This window comes from Pseudophryne corroboree, chromosome 7 (assembly GCF_028390025.1).
Source record: "Pseudophryne corroboree isolate aPseCor3 chromosome 7, aPseCor3.hap2, whole genome shotgun sequence".
NCBI classification, from domain to species: domain Eukaryota; kingdom Metazoa; phylum Chordata; class Amphibia; order Anura; family Myobatrachidae; genus Pseudophryne; species Pseudophryne corroboree.
This window is the reverse complement of record NC_086450.1, coordinates 412,481,519-412,500,308: the sequence shown is the minus strand read 5'-3', so window position 1 is coordinate 412,500,308 and position 18,790 is coordinate 412,481,519. Positions and strand designations below refer to the sequence as shown.

At 45.3% G+C, this 18,790-nt stretch overlaps 2 protein-coding genes across 8 annotated transcripts in view; one reads left to right on the top strand and one right to left on the bottom strand.

The window, feature by feature from the left end:
• GRID2IP (Grid2 interacting protein) overlaps positions 1-18,790 on the bottom strand; it is a 316,826-nt gene that overhangs the window by 213,768 nt on the left and 84,268 nt on the right. For 4 of the 7 annotated variants that reach the window (XM_063934719.1, XM_063934722.1, XM_063934721.1 and 1 more), the window contains exon 2: positions 12,085-12,668. In XM_063934719.1, coding sequence (XP_063790789.1) covers positions 12,085-12,660 — 576 coding nt within the window. In that variant the 5' untranslated portion in view covers positions 12,661-12,668. The other 3 variants (XM_063934724.1, XM_063934723.1, XM_063934725.1) reach the window with 3 other exon arrangements.
• The window catches only part of ZDHHC4 (zinc finger DHHC-type palmitoyltransferase 4), a 108,486-nt gene continuing 97,197 nt past the window's right edge, over positions 7,502-18,790 (top strand). The window contains exon 1 of the mRNA XM_063934729.1: positions 7,502-7,927. The gene's annotated coding sequence lies outside the window, so the exon portion shown is untranslated. The remainder of the gene's footprint in view (positions 7,928-18,790) is intronic.

The following is an 18,790-nucleotide window of genomic DNA, read 5'->3' as shown; positions in this document are numbered from 1 at the left end:
TTGTATGGGTATTCTAGAACTTAGAAAAGACAGAGCCACTAGGGCAGATATCATTTTCACTAATTTAGAACACACCACTGCAACACATAACAGTTTGAACAAGTTCTGTGATATCTTTCTAAGGGTAGAGAGATTAGCAACGAGAGAATCCAAAATTTGGTGGGACAATAAAACATTGCAATGGTATCTATCACAACGAATTATACCAAAAGGCCTGAAAATTAAGAAAGCCCCGACACATAGTAGAGAGGACCCACAATTCATGGAAAAATGGAACAACATCCTGCATGACTGCTCCACACAGCTAATGAAATTGATTGTGAACACACATGAGACTGAACTAATAAAATTAGGCACAGAAATAGAGTCACTACAGACAGCTTTGGATGAACACAAACACGATAAGGATTTCCAACAATTAGAAGCAATTTCAAAAAACAGACTGAAAAGGGTAGAGGAAGAAACCATAGCTACAAAAAAATCCAAGATCCTGAGGGATAAAATAGGGAAAACTAAACCAGACAAGAAACCCAACAATAAACAGAAATCAATCCCGGCCTTACTCAATACACCAACAAAGACTAAGACACACAAACGTGAAAGGATACCCAAAATTACACCCATCTATAAAAGATTGAATCTCACCTACCAAGAGTACATGACAAAACTACACAAGAAAGCTTCAGGCCCCAAAAAAAAAATCACTTATCATAAAACAAGCAATGAGAGTCTAGACAACTCAATTTTAGAGAGCACTTTAGATACTGACTTTTCAACTTACAGTATTGAAGAGGACCTTGAATATGAAAGACTAGCCAGAGTGTCATTAGAAAAAGGCTTCCAAGTTTCAATAAATTTGGAAGACATACCTCTGAATGAGAATTTAGAAACACAGACCATTGAGCAGACATATAACGAGACATGTGCAGACCATTTTTTAGTAAAAAGGGCAGGAATCCTGTCCTGCGACATGAATCAGGTAACACCAAACAAACGAAAGTTGGAGGACCTAGACGAGGATGTAGAGGAGGTAGGAATAGGAAGACACAAGAGAAACAATTACCAGAAATAGGAACCAAAGGAATTTTTAATTTGAGCACAGTTACATTAAAAGATGAGCACATATCACTGTTGAACAAGGGGCTCAAGTTCGCACCAACTAAACAGCTGAATAAATTTGAAACATATCTAGACTTGCACAAATTTACAAGAAAACTAACCCTCGCCAAGTATTACAACAAAGGATCTGTCGCATACACAGAACATAAGGAACCAGACAAAACATACAAACATTCAGATCTGAAACCGAAATCCAACTTCTATCCGCAACACATGAGGGGTTCCTTCATTGATACATTTGAACAGTTGGTAACACGTGACATAGATAGACTAGAAACCAAACCAAGGAACATAAATATAACAACAACAGAAAGGAACGCACTCAAGGATCTAGGTAACAACAGAGACCTAGTAATTAAACCTGCGGACAAAGGGGGGGGAATAGTCTTGTTGGACAAGAAGGACTACACAACAGAGTCACTCAGAATTCTTAATGATAAAAGTACATATGAAACATTGACCCAAGACCCTACAGGCGAATATAAGAAATGCTTAGACAAATTATTAAAAGAGGGATTAGAACTAGGCATATTGACTAAAAAAGAACATGCTTTTATCCAAATTGACAATCCCATACTCCCTGTATTTTATTACCTACCAAAAGTACATAAAAACATATCCAACCCACCCGGCCGCCCAATTATATCAGGAATAGGTTCACTCACATCAAATTTGTCTCAGTATATCGATTCATACCTACAGCCATACGTCAAAACACAGAAATCATATATACAAGATACAACAGACATCATCAAGACTTTGGGCAACATCACTTGGTCAGAAGATTTTTGGATCTGCACAAGTGATGTTACCTCTCTATATACCATCATAGATCAGAAACAGGGTCTAGATGCAGTGAATCACTTTCTTTCATTGGACTCGACTTTGGACTCAAGACAAACCATCTTCATCTTGGAATGCATACAATTCATTCTACAACACAATAACTTTTGGTTTAATGACATCCATTACAGACAGACTACAGGCACAGCTATGGGGACTAGGTTTGCTCCAAGTTATGCCAACTTGTTCATGAGTAGGTGGGAGGACACCAATATCTGGTGTGGTCATGAATTTGGAGCAAACCTAGTCCTCTGGCGAAGATATATAGACGACATCATTTTCATTTGGCAAGGCACAGAAGAAAAATTACTAGAATTCCTGACATACATCAATACAAACGACAATAATTTAGTATTTACCACAAACTATAGTCGATCCACAGTAAACTTCCTGGACATCAATGTATTTGTGGAGAATTCCACAATATACACAAAGACATATCAGAAGAGCGTAGATGTCAACAGTTATATTCTGAATACTAGTGGACATCATCCCAATTGGTTACGAAGCATCCCACTAGGCCAATTTAAAAGACTGAGGAGAAACTGTACTAAACTTGAAGATTTTGAGCGACAAGCAGGGGAAATGAAAAACCAGTTTATAGAGAAAGGCTACAAGAGGGAGATACTTGAAAAAGATCTACAAATAGCCACAAAAGTCGAAAGAGACACCCTCCTGACTTACAAACACAAAGAGACATCAAGTGAAGACTTTAAGACAGTCTTCCTGACACAATTCAGTACCAATAATAGACAACTTGAAAAAATCCTGTCCAAACATTGGCACATCCTCCTAGAAGATAACCTTTTAGCTGACACCCTGTCCTCTAGGCCAAAAGTAGTCTATAGAAGAGCACCAGATTTAAAATCCAAACTCTCACATAGTCATCTCAGTAAGACAGAAGTGGTACAGACTACTTTAACAGGACAAAAACTAAGCAAGGGTTTTTTTCATTGTGGCTCTTGCAGTTACTGTAAAACACACGAAGTTAGCACCAAGAAAACCATTAGCTTTGAATCTAACATAACTGGAGAAAGGTTTGAAATACAAGAACACATCTCGTGCCAAAGCAAGGGAGTGATATACCTCATTGAATGCCCATGCCGACTACAGTATGTAGGCAGAACTGTAAGACCACTGAAAACTAGGATATCCGAACACATTAGGAATGTAAGGAAGGGACTAGAAACACACAACTTGTCCAATCACTTCAAAGAAACACATGAGAGGAACCCGGCGGGGATGAAAATCTTGGGGATCAAACTAGTGTCACCCAATTGGAGGGGAGGGGATTTTATTAAACAAATTAATAAAGAAGAGTTGAGGTGGATCTACACCCTAAAAACGCTGAAACCACGGGGCCTCAATCTAGACAATGAGGTGAGATCAGTAATCATGAACTAATATCGTACATGGATTTGCTTCATATTTGCTAAGCCATCAAGCCCTATTAGCGTACATTTTGGTGGGTCAAGTCATTAGAGCCTAGCAAATTTAATTTTACACCATGTAACCAATTTTGCAGTGAAATATACCAAAACACAGATAATTTTTCCGCATACAATAAGTTTTACTAATGGGTTAATAATTAATAATATATTAACATATTGTGTTTACATAACAAAATTTTTCACTTTTTATCCCAATTAGGTTTTATTCATAATCTTCGGATTGTCCATAACCCCATTTATCAACTTTTAACCCACAAACCACAGACTGTCACTACCTCCAAATGTAGTAACAGAAAATTCTCACACAACTAATAAATTCACCAGAAACGAACTCTCATCATTTCCCAATATTCACTAATGATTCAGTCTCAAAAATCATTCTTTATGGTCGTTATACCTTTTACATATATCATTTTTGCTTGTTTTGTTTACTATTACTATTATTATTGTTTTTCTATATCCCATTCTTTCCTTGTATATTCTTTTTATTGTATGATTGTCTGTATAGTCGTTATATAACAAATCCCCATTATAATTCGAGAAACACGCCCCCTTTTCTATGACATAAGCAAGTATGGGCATAAATAGCCCACACTGAATATGGCACTCATAGACTCCCTGAGGAAGACCTAGAAAGGTCGACACGCGTAGGAGCTAACAGGACACCGTTTCAAACAGACTGCCTTAATCATATTCAACACAGCAGAGCTCTCTATTTCTGGACACATTCATCACCCACGGCGCTGAAGACTGCTGAGGAACAGGAACAGGTCACGTGACCGCGAGGTACAGGAAAGTGAAAGTGAAACCGGACGAAAAGCTGCAAGACTGACAAGGAAGCAAGGTGACAGCGGAAGTTGGGAATCGAGCACAGAAGAACAAGGTAAGGGCTCTGTAAGTGGGGAGGTGCACTGCGGACAGTCCCGCTCCGGGTCTCGAAGTCAGTGACACTTTCCCCCCCAGAGACACGACCGCACTCCTCGGATCTGGCCGGCGGCAGACGCCTGTCTACACGGGCACCTTCCGCAGCCACAGACCGAGTCAGAGAGCGGCGAGTCCAGAGCCAATAATTACCCATCTCCTGCAACTCATCCCTCCCGCATAGCCACCTGGGGTACCCCTTCATTTGCTAGCACCGTCAGAAGATCACCTCACCCCCCCTCCCTCTCAAGACAGGATCAAGCTGCTGCAACAGACTCTTTGACCGTGACCCCCATATATTACTGAACGAGCTCCTCTGGGACTGTGTTGTATATACCCCTCCACACATTGTGGTAGAAGTTTGAGCACAATTAAACGAGGTGGGACGCCACACTCTATTGTACTGGACTGCGGACCAAAGTATACATATGTATAGAATTCTTTCATATACATATATATATATATATACACTCTTTCATTAATGTATTAATTTTCTATTTTTTCACATCTTTTTCCATTTATTCTCTTTCTGTCATTTTGTTTTAGAATAAATACACTAATTCTTCATATATACAGTGTATACTTGTCATTTAGTATTACAACCATTACCACCACATATTCAGGCGCAATTGTGTACCCTTACCTTTATATATATGACCTTTATATATATGACACTCTGTGTAACCTTGTCTCCTGGGGTAAACCAGGCATTTGCACTACCATTTATCCTAGCACCATACTTGCCTAAATTTAAAGTCTCCTCTCTGTGAGAAGCCCAGAGAGGAAACACCGCCTGCCTCGGGTGGCAGGACCGGGCTGTCAGTTCACTAGGTCCCGCCCACAAACTGCTGTGATACGAGGGTCGTGTGGAGGGGCGTGGCTAAATGGTGTAGATTCGCATTATTTAGCCCCGTTCCCTCTGTGATTCAAGTTCCCTGTATAATCTCCTCGTCCTGCCTGCACTTCTAGGAAGCCAGCGAGATGCGGGAGATTCGGCCACTCTTTCATCAGTGCAGGGAAGTGCCTGAAAAATCGGGAGTCTCCCGCAAGTAGGCAATTATGCCTGGCATCAGCCTGGCATATATACACTACTATTGTATATTTAATATATTAGTTTACTTAGTAGTAACAAGTCCTGTTATAAAAACTCATAGATTCCCGGTTAAGTGTCCGGAGCTATGGGTTAACGCGAGCACAGTAGCCACAGTAAAGGCAAAAGCCATACTCACCGCACATTTCTGTCTGCACCTCAAGAGCGTGCAAAAAGTAGTCTGCAGTAAATAGAACCTGCAAGCTTACCGTGGGTTGCAGCTGAATACCCCCCAGCAATGCTACAAGACCGCAGTAAGCACCATGGCTAATTGAATATGCTCCTATGTCTGGGAAAAAAATCCCTGATAAAGTGAATTGTGCTTATCATTTCCGTTTCTTTTAGTGATTGCCTAGGGCCCTCATACCGATGTGGACAGAGGTGCTATCACTGCTGCTTACTCAGAAACAGCGGCGATAGCACTAATATGGTAATGCAGCACGGGGCGTCACGCCTCCTGCTGCATTGCTGATCCCGACGGCATCCTAGGACAAAGCATCAGATCTTCTCCGGCACCATCGGCCGGCTGCGTGACCCATGAGGTCGTGCAAACCGGCTGCAGCAGCTGCTACTAGAGACCAGGGAACCTTTGTTCTTTGACGGAGCTTCCGGCCTCTTCTCTCCCCTGCAACGGTGGTGACGCTGTCGCCGCCCCTTCCCTGCCCACATTTACATCTGTCATTGCAGGACCTGTTTGTGCATGCGCAGAACATGTCCTGCGCATGCGCAAAGTACTGATAATAGGTACTTTGCGACCGACGCCTGAACTCCGTCCTCATCTGAATCACCCCCTGGCTGCACAATACTATACTGTATATTTCTTTAAGGACATTTCCTTTCCTTCACAGACATCATCTCGCAGGGCAAATCTTCAATACGATATTTATATAAAGATAAACCCCTCCTATAGTTTTCCTAAACATACTATGGGCCTAATTCAGACCTGAGCGCTAGGGTGCATTTTTTGCATCCCTGCGATCAGATAGTCGCCGCCTACAGGTGGAGGGAAATCGCTGTGCAGGGGTGCGATCACATGTGCAGGAGAGCTGTACAAAGAAAAGTTTGTGCAGTCTCTGCACAGCCCAGGACTTTCTCTTCCAGTGCGATGATCAGGGCCGGAGCTAACAACAGGAACCCTCCCTCCAAACGCCTGGTCCCTCCTGCGTTTCTCCGGACACTCCTTTAAAACGGTCAGTTGCCACCCACAAACGGCCTCTCGCTGTCAGTCACCTTGCGATCACCTGTGCGTTCGCTTTTCTCGCACATCCCGTCGCTGCCCGCTGATCTCCGCCGCGCCTGCGCATTGCGTGTTCGCAGGCTGTACAAAAACGCAGCCTAGCGATCAGGTCTGAATTAGGCCCTATATCCATCCAAATGTACTGGTCTGCCGTGTGCTTCATCCAAGCAGGATAACGTTATGCCCACTATATAATAACTTTCTTTAAAAATAATTAGTCTTAGCTCACCTATCTTATTTGGGAGACACTAAGCACTTGTTACCATACATTGCATCCTCTACTGACATGTTTAATCAACTTTATTGAAGCAATGTGTATTATTGCAAGATTCAATGAAATAGTATTTGACAATTCATAAGTAATATAAGACGTCAATCAAAAGAGGGTCCAGTAAGCTTCGCAGCAAATATTATGCAGAACAGTCATGCTCATGAAATATAAAGTCGTGGATAACAATATAAAAGATAGATGCAGAAAGCACAGTAAGTAAATAATCAAATATTGTCGTATGATTTGTCTTCAATGATCATAAAAGATATGGGAAAGAAAAAAAGGGAAACAGCCAGTTAACATTAAAAATGGCTTATATCAGTTCAAAGACATTCAAAGTATATTTATAAGCATCTCCTTATACAGGTCAGCAAATCTGTGCAACAGATTTCACACTGGAGCAAAGTTTAGATGACATAGGGCCCGATTCAGAGTTCAGCGCAGGTCCGCTGCAGCACGCAGATTCCCAATTATCGGGACTCTGCGGCTGCATAAGGTCTGTTCTGTGCATGTGCAGAACAGGTCTTGTAATGTTACCCACAGTTCCCCTCTGATGCTACCCCACAACCAGCACCTGTTCAGTGAGCAGCAACACTGACCCCACAATCAGCCCCTGCTCAGTGAGCAGCAACACCGACACCACAACCAGCACCTGCTCAGTGAGCAGCAACCTGCTGTCAACGGGCCTCAGTGTTGCCAGTAGTTTACTGAGCTAGACATCGTGAAGTAGCTGAAATAGGATGAGATACAATTCCTCCGCACCTGCGAATGCATGAAACGCGTTGGAGACTGTTCAGCAAGGAGAATACAACCCCGCCACACGGCCAGGACATCGGCCGCAATACCACCCGCAGTCAGCAGTCACGGGAGCCGGAGGACATCAGCGTACGCACAGCCCCGCTGGACGCAGCGGGACTTGGCGTGACCTTCCACTGCAATCGAGATCAGAGCCGCAGTGCTCTCCAGCAGGTCCGGAAGAACTAGTGCAGGGACAGGTAGGATAACCGGGACTCCCAGTAACTGCACGGGTTACTCCTTACAAACTCACTCAAAAGAGTGTAAACATTACTAATATTTTTTTATTTTTTACAGGTACCGCTCATAGTCATTTATATAAGTTCCCCCTCCCTTTTCCTTATATTCCCAATTTCATGTTTTAACAAATAGCGCTTTCATTCCACAAAAAAACAACCAGCACCTGCTCAGTGAGCAGCAACCTGCTGTCAACGGGCCTCAGTGTTGCCAGTAGTTTACTGAGCTAGACATCGTGAAGTAGCTGAAATAACCCTCAATCACAGTCTTTCATAAATTCAGTCCTCACGGCATATTAACAGTCCAGGTTTTAAGAACAGTCATACTTGAGCACAGGTGACTTAATTAGTACCTCAGTTATTTTGAGTTAACCTTCTGTGCTCAAGCATGGATAGCCTTAAAAAAAAACCTGGACTATTAGGATGACTGGAGGGCAGAGCTTGGGAAACACTGCACTAGAGCATACATAATGTTCTTTTCTGTATAAACCAGGATGCTATCAGCAGGAAGTGAGATCACACACATTCTGACTATGGGGGTAATTCCAAGTTGATCGCAGCAGGAATTTTGTTAGCAGTTGGGCAAAACCATGTGCACTGCAGGGGAGGCAGATCTAACATGTGCAGAAAGAGTTAGATTTGGGTGGGTTATTTTATTTCTGTGCAGGGTAAATTACTGGCTGCTTTATTTTTACACTGCAAATTAGATTGCAGATTGAACACACCACACCCAAATCTAACTCTCTCCGCACATGTTAAATCTGCCTCCCCTGCAGTGCACATGGGGGGTAATTCCAAGTTGATCGCAGCAGGAAAGTTTTTAGCAGTTGGGCAAAACCATGTGCACTGCAGGGGGGGGCAGATATAACATGTGCAGAGAGAGTTAGATTTGGGTGTGGTGTGTTCAATCTGCAATCTAATTTGCAGTGTAAAAATAAAGCAGCCAGTATTTACCCTGCACAGAAACAATATAACCCACCCAAATCTAACTCTCTCTGCAAATGTTATATCTGCCCCCCCCTGCAGTGCACATGGTTTTGCCCAATTGCTAACAAACTTGCTGCTGCGAACAACTCAGAATTACCCCCATGGTTTTGCCCAACTGCTAACAAAATTCCTGCTGCGATCAACTTGGAATTACCGCCTATATTCTCTTCCTACCACCCAATGGAACCAGTACAGAGGTGCCACGTCTAACCATAGACACAGTTTTACTACAGGGGCACTGTGGTGCCCTGATCAGGACAAGCAGCTCACCATTACACTTCCTAAAAGAGCAAGTATCTCAGCCAACGGAACTATTTCTGTATTTACCGTATATACTTGAGTATAAGTCGACCCAAATATAAGCCGAGGCACCTAATTTTACCACAAAAAACTGGGAAAACTTATTGACTCGAGTATAAGCCTAGGGTGGGAAATGCAGCAGCTACAGTGTAATGTGGGCTAGTTGAAATAAGGGAGATTGCTATGCATATAACAGGACTATGACTATGCAAACAGTCAAAATGGTATGAGGGTACCGCTCGCTCACATATACACTGCTGTATGGGATTTCAGTAACTGCTAAGCTTGTAAAAATGACGAAAGGAAAAATATACTGCAAGCTCACATCCATCTTCTTACTGTGGTGCGCAGTGCCAGGGTATTACCTGCAGATGAGCAGCTTTGTGGACGGCTTTGCATCGCGCTGTGCTATGGGCGCCGCTGACCTAGCTCACCCGAAAGCAGATGCAAATGGCTCCACAGGGGAGGGCGGGGGTTTGCGGGCGCCGCTCACCCGGAAGCATTGTGGTCCTGAAGCACCACTCGAGTATAAGCCGAGGGGGGGTTTTTCAGCACAAAAAATGTGCTGAAAAACTCGGCTTATACTTGAGTATATACGGTATTAAGTCTTGTTATTGCTGCCTAAAGTGGCACTCCTTATTGCTGCATATCATGGCATCCTGGAATGTTTTTAGCACCCTATTTATCAATCCGAGGTTCCTCTTGGTGCCCTGGAAAAAAATCACGCTCCTAAGTGGAGTTTCAGCAATACATATAGGCACATGTGCCAGTGTGGGGTTCCAGAACGAATCGGAAGATCCCACTCCAAAATAAAATTCACAATTCTAGCTCACAGGCTACAATGGACAACCCCATCTTGATAAAGCATTAGCTCTCAGGGGGATCTAGCTCTGAAAAGCTTGCGCTTGACAAGCTGGAGAATACTACAGCAGCCACTGTAACAAAAAAACATGTCGGACGGTGGAATCCAGTGTTACTTAGCAGAACGCAGGAGACAGCAGTGATCATTCCTATGTTCTGCTTTTGCCAAATTATAGTGATACATAAATCACGTGGGTAACACAGGTGTGGTATAACTGGTCATCAGCATAACGTGAGCGTTGAACTGTTGACATGCAGCAAGTCAGCATGCTTTGCATTTTCGACCATACAGTCACGGTGTTCATAAACTCAATGTTCATAGAGTCATTAAAAAGTTGTTAATTACTCTGCACCAATTTACTTGGAATGACATTTTCCCATCAGCTGTATGTTTACATAGCTTGTGTGTATGGGTGGTCTTCAGTATGCCGACTGTCGGGATCCCGGCGCACAGTATACCGGCGCCGGAATCCCGACAGCCGGCATACCGACACCTTTTCTCCCTCGTGGGGGTCCACGACCCCCCTGGAGGGAGAATAAAATAGTGTGGCGCGCGTAGCGTAGCGCCACCGTGCCCGCAGCATGGCGAGCGCAGCGAGCCCGCAAGGGGCTCATTTGCGCTTGCCATGCTGTCGATATGCCGGCGGTCGGGCTCCCGGCGCCGGTATGCTGGTCACCGGGAGCCCGGCCGTCGGCATACCATACTACACCCGTGTGTATACAGGTTGAGTATCCCATATCCAAATATTCCGAAATACGGAATATTCCAAAATACGGACTTTTTTGAGCGAGAGTGAGATAGTGAAACCTTTGTTTTCTGATGGCTCAATGTACACAAACTTTGTTTAATACACAAAGTTATTAAAAATATTGTATTAAATGACCTTCAGGCTGTGTGTATAAGGTGTATATGAAACATAAATGCATTCTGTGCTTAGACTTGGGTCCCATCGCCATGATATCTTATTATGGTATGCAATTATTCCAAAATACGGAAAAATCCGATATCGAAAATACCTCTGGTCCCAAACATTTTGGATAAGGGATACTCAACCTGTATTGTAGTAATATGTGAGCTAGTAACGTCATCAGTTATGATATACATTCATAATGCCGACATAAGGATATGATGTTGGCATGATTAAAATGTCAACATTTGACAGAGAAAATGTGGACATTAGAGTTATATGTTTACATTATAGCAGTGTCAACAAGCTACAAGTCTACATTGCACAGTATTACACAACATCATGTTGATCTGAATACTTTACTCTCTCACAGGCTGAGACATGGCCTTTCATTGATTTTATCCGACACTACCGCTAATGTGTGATTAAAGTGCGACTTAGAGTGCTAGGTAATGCCCACACTACTTCACTGCGGTTCCCTTTCAGCTGTTGTGGTCAAGAACATTTCACTAAAAACTGCCTTCAACAGTCAGAGAGTTCCATAACCAGAATGAGGCAACAGAAAGGGAGATGTACGGGGAATTGCAGCGAGTAGGCCTATACGGGAGAATTCCTCGCACACACAGGTTGCTGGGCAATCCCTTAAAATTGTCTTTCTTAATAGATCGCATCTTTTTCAAACATATGCCTTATAGCAGTGCTTCTCAAACTGGGTACTGCAGGGCACTTGCAGGGGTGCCACGACGTGTTGCCCAGTACCGAATGAAAACCAGTGCTGGTGGCTGCCAATCATAAAATATGTAGACAAAAAGAATCGCAACCTTGTCCACCACCTTACAACTGAACTGAACCTAAGAAAGACATAAATTAAAAGCACAATTGACTTAATTTAATCATTTTTGCCGAGTCTCTCAATAAGCAACTTTTTGCCTAAGGGCATCATGGAATAAATGGTGATACTCAAGGGCGCAGTGATTAAAAACCGTTAGAGAAAAACTGCTGTAACCGGAACACTTCTATATTTATTTGTGAACATCCATATAATGTACATTTTGCACAACTTACTTTTCGGTGAAATTCCTGAGCTTTGAGTTTCTGCGCTTGGCTTGCGGTCTCCAGTCCTCTTCCGCTAGCACTGTACGCCCTGCTGTGCCTCTGCCTCCGACCCACACATAGGAGGCCCAGTCGGAGTACATCCTCTCCGCTGGAAGAAATCAGTGTGGTCGCCTCCGATATATCCGTCACAGGCAGACCATTGACTTCAAGAAGAAAGTCTCCAACTCTTACCCCAGCATAGGATGCAGGAGACCCAGGGGTAACACTATCTACATGCAGAGGTCTCCCATCGGCCACTGTGAGGCCAATCTCCTCCTGGCCTTTCCTTGTTATTTCCACTTGTTGCACCCGTGATATCACCCCAATACTCGGGGGCACATTAAGACACTTCCGACCCAGTGTTATCAGGGTGTCAGCTGTCAGGGAAGAGACCGGCCTTCCCTCTACTTCCAGTATCTGGTCACCAGGCTGCAATCCTGCCGCGTGTGCACTGCTTCCAGCTTCCACCCATAGAATGTAACAGGGGCCTGAGCCACCCAACCCAAAGCCAAATGCCTCTGGCCATGCTTCATTGGTGACTGGCATCAATGTAACTGCAAAGATAGAAAACAGTGTATTTTAGCATAGGCAAAAATGTACATCTGTCTCTGCGACCTGAAGACAAACGGTTATGAATAAGAAGTATTCCAAAACGGTGTTATGTCAGTGATACACATGAGGCACCGCATGAGGCACCGCAGGAGCTACCTGAAACTAAGAGACTCCCATCTGTAATAACATACCAGCAAGCATTTCACACAAGTGTTACAAGCTATAAAAAGCATCTCTATATAATGATTGGCTGAGTTCTGTCCAGTCTCCAACATGTGCAATTGAGCCAGTGACCCCCCACTCATACACAGACAGCTCCCACTGCAGCAACAGAACGTGACAGATCACTGCATCGGGGGGAGGACCACTGACTGCGCCGGGAATGGGTAAGAGTAGTGAGGAGGAACCAGGCGGATCTTGTGGTGGGCGAGGCAGGGGGTGGAGTATGGGGATTGGGTACCTGTGATAGGTCAATAAATTGATTGAGTAACTTCCAGTCTGTGTATTACTGTTCTGAGAGGCATACATTGGATCAGTAGCTGGGTATACTGATCTTTGTAGTGCCACATTGGAGGATCCTGGGGTGCCTACAGGTCATATACCTGTATAATCATTTTAGAAAGACATAAATGTATGACCCAAAGTGGTGTAATTATCATGTGACATAGGATCACCAGAGCAGAAACATCTTGCCATGGCTGGTGGCTGGGATGCATTCAATATCCCGGCTGTCAGGATCCCGTGGCTCAGCATACCGGCGCCAGGATCCCGACACCTATTCTCCCTTTTGGGGTGTCCACGACATCACTGAAGGGAGACTAAATAGCATGGCATGTGTAGCGCGCCACCGTGCCCGTAGCGTGGTGAGCGTAGCAAGCCCGCAAAGGGCTCTTTTGCGCTTGCCCCGTTGCCGGCATTCAGTGGTCAGGATTCTGACCGTCAGGATGACGGGCGCCGGTATATCGATACCAACCCCTGGTGGCTTACCATATGTGTGTAACAGAGATCTCTGCATTACTATTATCATGTAGGATGTAGGTCTCTTTTGCTGGCCCATTGCAGTGTGCTGGAGGAAAAAAAATGTTGTCGCTCCTATGGGAAACAAGCCGTACATTTTATTAAATAAGACATACTGGGAGTTATTCAGAGTTGAGAGCAAACTAAAAAAGCACACTAATGGCCAAAACCATGTGCACTGCAGGTGGGGCAGATGTAACATGTGCAGAGAGAGTTAGATTTGGGTGGGTTATATTGTTTCTGTGCGGGGTAAATACTGGCTGCTTTATTTTTACATTGCAATTTAGATTTCACCTTGAACACACCCCACCCAAATCTAACTCTCTCTGTGCACCTGTTACATCTGCCCCATGTAGCATGGTTTTGCCTATTAGTGAGCTTTTTTGGTTTCCTAACAACTCTGAACAAGGCCCACTGTGTGGTACTGTCATTCCAGACTCAGGGTGACAGCTAATAATCCTGAGTGCTATGGTCAGCTTTAATATAACAATAAAGTACAATCTAGGCAGACCGTGAGAGCTAAGAGAGTCTGTAGTTACATTGGGATGTCTTATCATTTCCAATCAGGTACCAATGTTAAACCTACGTTATTTAGCTTTATATTATAATGTGGCCCTAGGGCCGCCTGTAGCCTATCATGGATTTAATGCTGTCGGGATCAGGTAAGGCATCTTAATCCCATCTGTGACATGCACAGTGCGACTCATGCGCGGTATAAACCATCGGCCAGCTGCGTACAAATCGCCATTGTGTGCACCTCTGAATGTTTCTTCCCATGTACTTGCTGTATGCCAAGGGGCAGCCCAGGAAACTACACAGTGATTGAACAGTCACACATTATTTATAGTATGTATACACAGCATACACAAAGTGTGAGTCGCACATAACAGGGACATGTCTGGGCTGTGGCACATATGACACTAGGGATTTATTGTCACATCCATGCAGCTTTCAGCCAGATCAGTCACACAGACATGCGGGGGGACGCCCAGCACAGGGCTAGTCCGCCCCGCATGTCGTGCGGGGAGGGGGGTCGGGCCTAAGTACAAAAGTACTAGAAGAGTAGCTCCCAGCCAGCGCATTGGCAGGGAGCTACTCGTCGCTGCCCGGGTCGCAGCGGCTGCATGTGACAACACGCAGCCGCCGCGGCCCGCCCTCCCCCACCCCCCAATGGTTCGAGCACGCCTGCGTTGTTCCGGACCGTGCCCCCTAAATGATGGCCAAACCCCGCCTCTCGCACCCTCCCGCCCTGCGACCGCCTCTGCATGTCAATCAGGCAGAGGCGATCGCAGGGCTGAGAAGGCTGTACGCTATCTGGCATGCGCAGGCGCATGTACAGTTCAGACCTGATCGCTGCTGTGCGATCATGTCTGAATTAGCCCCATAATTCCTTGAATAAGATGAGAGTATACATGTGGCTGTACGCTTACAGAGCTAGTGGTGTGGGATGCCATTAAAATACCGGCTGCGGGGATCCCGGCATTCAAGTACCGACGCCAGAATACAGACAGACAGTTAAATACCGCCGGAGGGAATCCCAACCTCCGCAGGGTGTTCCCACTCTGTCGGTGGGTCCACGCCACCAACCGAGTGGGAATATAACCTGTGGCAAGCGAAGCGAGCCACCCGGCCCAAAGCGTGGTGAGCGCGAGCCCGCGTGGGGTTCCCGAATGACAGGATGCCGCTATCGGTATACTGACAGCCAGCATCCCGTCTGCCGGTAAAACATACTGATTCCAGTGGTGGTATGTCTACTGACACTGACTAGAAACAGCCACTTATATTGGCATACAGGATATGCAGAAGTGCTGCCATACTATTGTCTGAGCATACAGAATAAGGACACCGGTACGGAGAGTATTTGTAGTGTATGCAGAATAAAGTCAGATACTAAGATAACACCAGTGGCACAGAAAAAATAGGATTTTAATACCTACTGGTAAATCCTTTTCTCTTAGTCCGTAGAGGATACTGGGGATGCTTCAAGAACCATGGGGTATAGACGGTATCCGCAGGAGACATGGGCACACTATAAGACTTTGAATGGGTGTGAACTGGCTCCTCCCTCTATGCCCCTCCTCCAGACTCCAGTTATAGGAACTGTGCCCAGGGAGACGGACATTTCGAGGAAAAGGATTTATGTAAGTATTTTAAACTAAGGTGAGATAAATACCAGCTTACACCACTAACACGCCGTACAACATGGCATTCAACAACAACGCATGCAACGGCATGACCAACAACAGTCACAGAGTGACTAAACTCAACGCAACATGAGTGTAACTATAAGCAAACTGCAGATACAGCCCGCACTCTACGGACTAAGAGAAAAGGATTTACCGGTAGGTATTAAAATCCTATTTTCTCATACGTTCTAGAGGATGCTGGGGATGCTTCAAGAACCATGGGATTTATACCAAAGCTCAAGAACGGGCGGAAGAGTGCGGATGACTCTGCAGCACCGATTGACCAAAAAAGAGGTCCTCCTCAGCCAGGGTATCAAACTTGTAAAACTTCGCAAAGGTGTTTGAACCCGACCAAGTAGCAGTTCGGCAAAGCTGTAATGCCGACACTCCGCGGGCAGCTGCCCAGGATGAGCCCACTTTCCTGGTAGAATGGGCTTTCACCGATTTTGGTAACGGCAATCCTGCCGTAGAATGAGCCTGCTGAATCGTATTACAAATCCAGCGCGCAATAGTCTGCTTAGAAGCAGGAGCCCCAATCTTGTTGGGAGCCCACAGGACAAACAGAGCCTCCGTTTTCATAATCTGCGCCATTCTGGCGACATAGATATTCAAAGCTCTGACCACATCGAGAGACTTTAGACTTCGCCAAGGCGTCAGTAGCCACTGGCACCACAATTGGCTGGTTAACATGAAATGATGAAACCACTTTTGGCAGAAATTGCTGACGAGTTCTCAACTCCGCTCTATCAGCATGGAAAATCAAATAGGGGCTTTTGAGAGACAAAGCCGCCAACTCAGACACTCGCCTTGCAGACGCCAAGGCCAACAACATGACCACTATCCAAGTAAGGAATTTTAACTCAACCTTGCGCAAAGGTTCAAACCAATGTGATTGCAAGAATTGCAACACCACATTAAGGTCCCATGGTGCCACTGGGGGCACAAAGGGAGGTTGGATGTGCAGGTCGCCCTTCACGAAGGTCTGAACTTCTGGAAGGGAGGCCAATTCTTTTTTTTTTTTAAAGATCAATAAGGCCAAAATCTGTACTTTAATAGAGCCTAACTTTAGGCCCGCATCCACACCTGCTTGTAGAAAATGGAGCAACCTCCCCAGGTGAAATTCTTCCGTAGGAGCCTTCTTGGATTCACACCAAGACACATATTTTCTCCAAATACGATGGTAAAGCTTTGCCGTTACTTCTTTCCTAGCCTGAAGAAGTGAAGGAATGACGTCACTGGGAATACCCTTTCGGGCTAGGATTTGGCGCTCAACCGCCACGCCGTCAAACGCAGCCGCGGTAAATCCTGATACACGCATGGCCCCTGTTGTTACAGGTCCTCGCGAAGAGGAAAAGGCCAGGGATCTTCTATGAGTAACTCCTGAAGATCTGGATACCAGGCCCTTTTTGGCCAATCTGGAACAATGAGGATCGCCTGAACCCTTGTTCTTCTTATAATTTTTAGCACCTTCGGAATGAGTGGAAGTGGAGGGAACACATAGACCGACTGAAACACCCACGGTGTCACTAGGGCGTCCACCGCTATCGCCTGAGGGTCCCTTGACCTGGAACAATATTTCTGAAGTTTCTTGTTGAGGCGGGATGCCATCATGTCCACTTGAGGAACTCTCCAATGACTTGTCACTTCTGCAAAGACCTCTTGATGAAGACCCCACTCTCCTGGATGGAGATCGTGTCTCCTGAGGAAGTCTGCTTCCCAGTTGTCCACTCCTGGAATGAAGACCGCTGCCAGAGCGCTGGCATGTCTTTCCGCCCAGCGAAGAATCTTCGTGGCCTCGGCCATTGCCGCTCTGCTCTTTGTTCCGCCCTGGCGGTTTATGTACGCCACTGCTGTCACGTTGTCTGACTGAATCAAGACCGGCAGACCTCGAAGAAGATGTTCTGCTTGCAGTATGCCGTTGTGGATGGCTCTTAATTCCAGAATGTTTATGTGTAGACAAGCTTCCTGACTTGACCACTTTCCCTGAAAGTTTCTTCCCTGTGTGACTGCTCCCCAGCCTCGGAGGCTTGCATCCGTGGTCACCAGGATCCAATCCTGAATCCCGAATCTGCGTCCCTCCAGAAGGTGAGAACTGTGCAGCCACCACAGAAGGGAAATTCTGGTCCTGGGAGATATAATTATTTTCCGGTGAATGTCCAGGTGAGACCCGGACCACTGGTCCAGCAGGTTCCACTGAAACACCATGGCATGGAACCTGCCATACGGAATGGCCTCGTAGGCCGCCACCATCTTCCCCAGCAACCGGGTGCAGTGAAGAACGGACACCCTTGCCGGTTTCAGAATCTGTTTTACCATGTTCTGTATTTCCAAAGCTTTTTCCACTGGAAGAAAACCTCTCTGTAATTCTGCATCCAGAATCATACCCAGGAACGACAACTGTGATTTTGGCAGATTTAGGAGCCAACCGTGTTGTTGCAGAATCGTCAGAGAAAGGGCAACATTCTTCAACAATTGCTCCTTGGACCTCGCCTTTTATGAGGAGATCGTCCAAGTACAGGATAATTGTGATTCCCTGCTTGCGCAGGAGAACCATCATTTCCGCCATTACTTTGGTGAAAATCCTCGGAGCCGTGGACAGACCAAACGGCAACGTCTGAAATTGGTAATGACAATCCTGCATAGCAAATCTCAGGTAAGCCTGATGTGGAGGATATATAGGGACATGTAAGTAGGCATCTTTTATGTAGACCGACACCATAAAATCCCCCTCCTCCAGACTGGAAATCACTGCTCGTAGTGACTCCATCTTGAACTTGAATTTTTTCAGAAAGAAATTGAGGGATTTTAGGTTTAGAATCGGTCTGACTGAGCCATCCGGCTTCGGGACCATGAACAGGCTCGAATAAAACCCTTCCCCCTGCTGAGACAGGGGTACCATGACAATTACTTGATTTTGACAC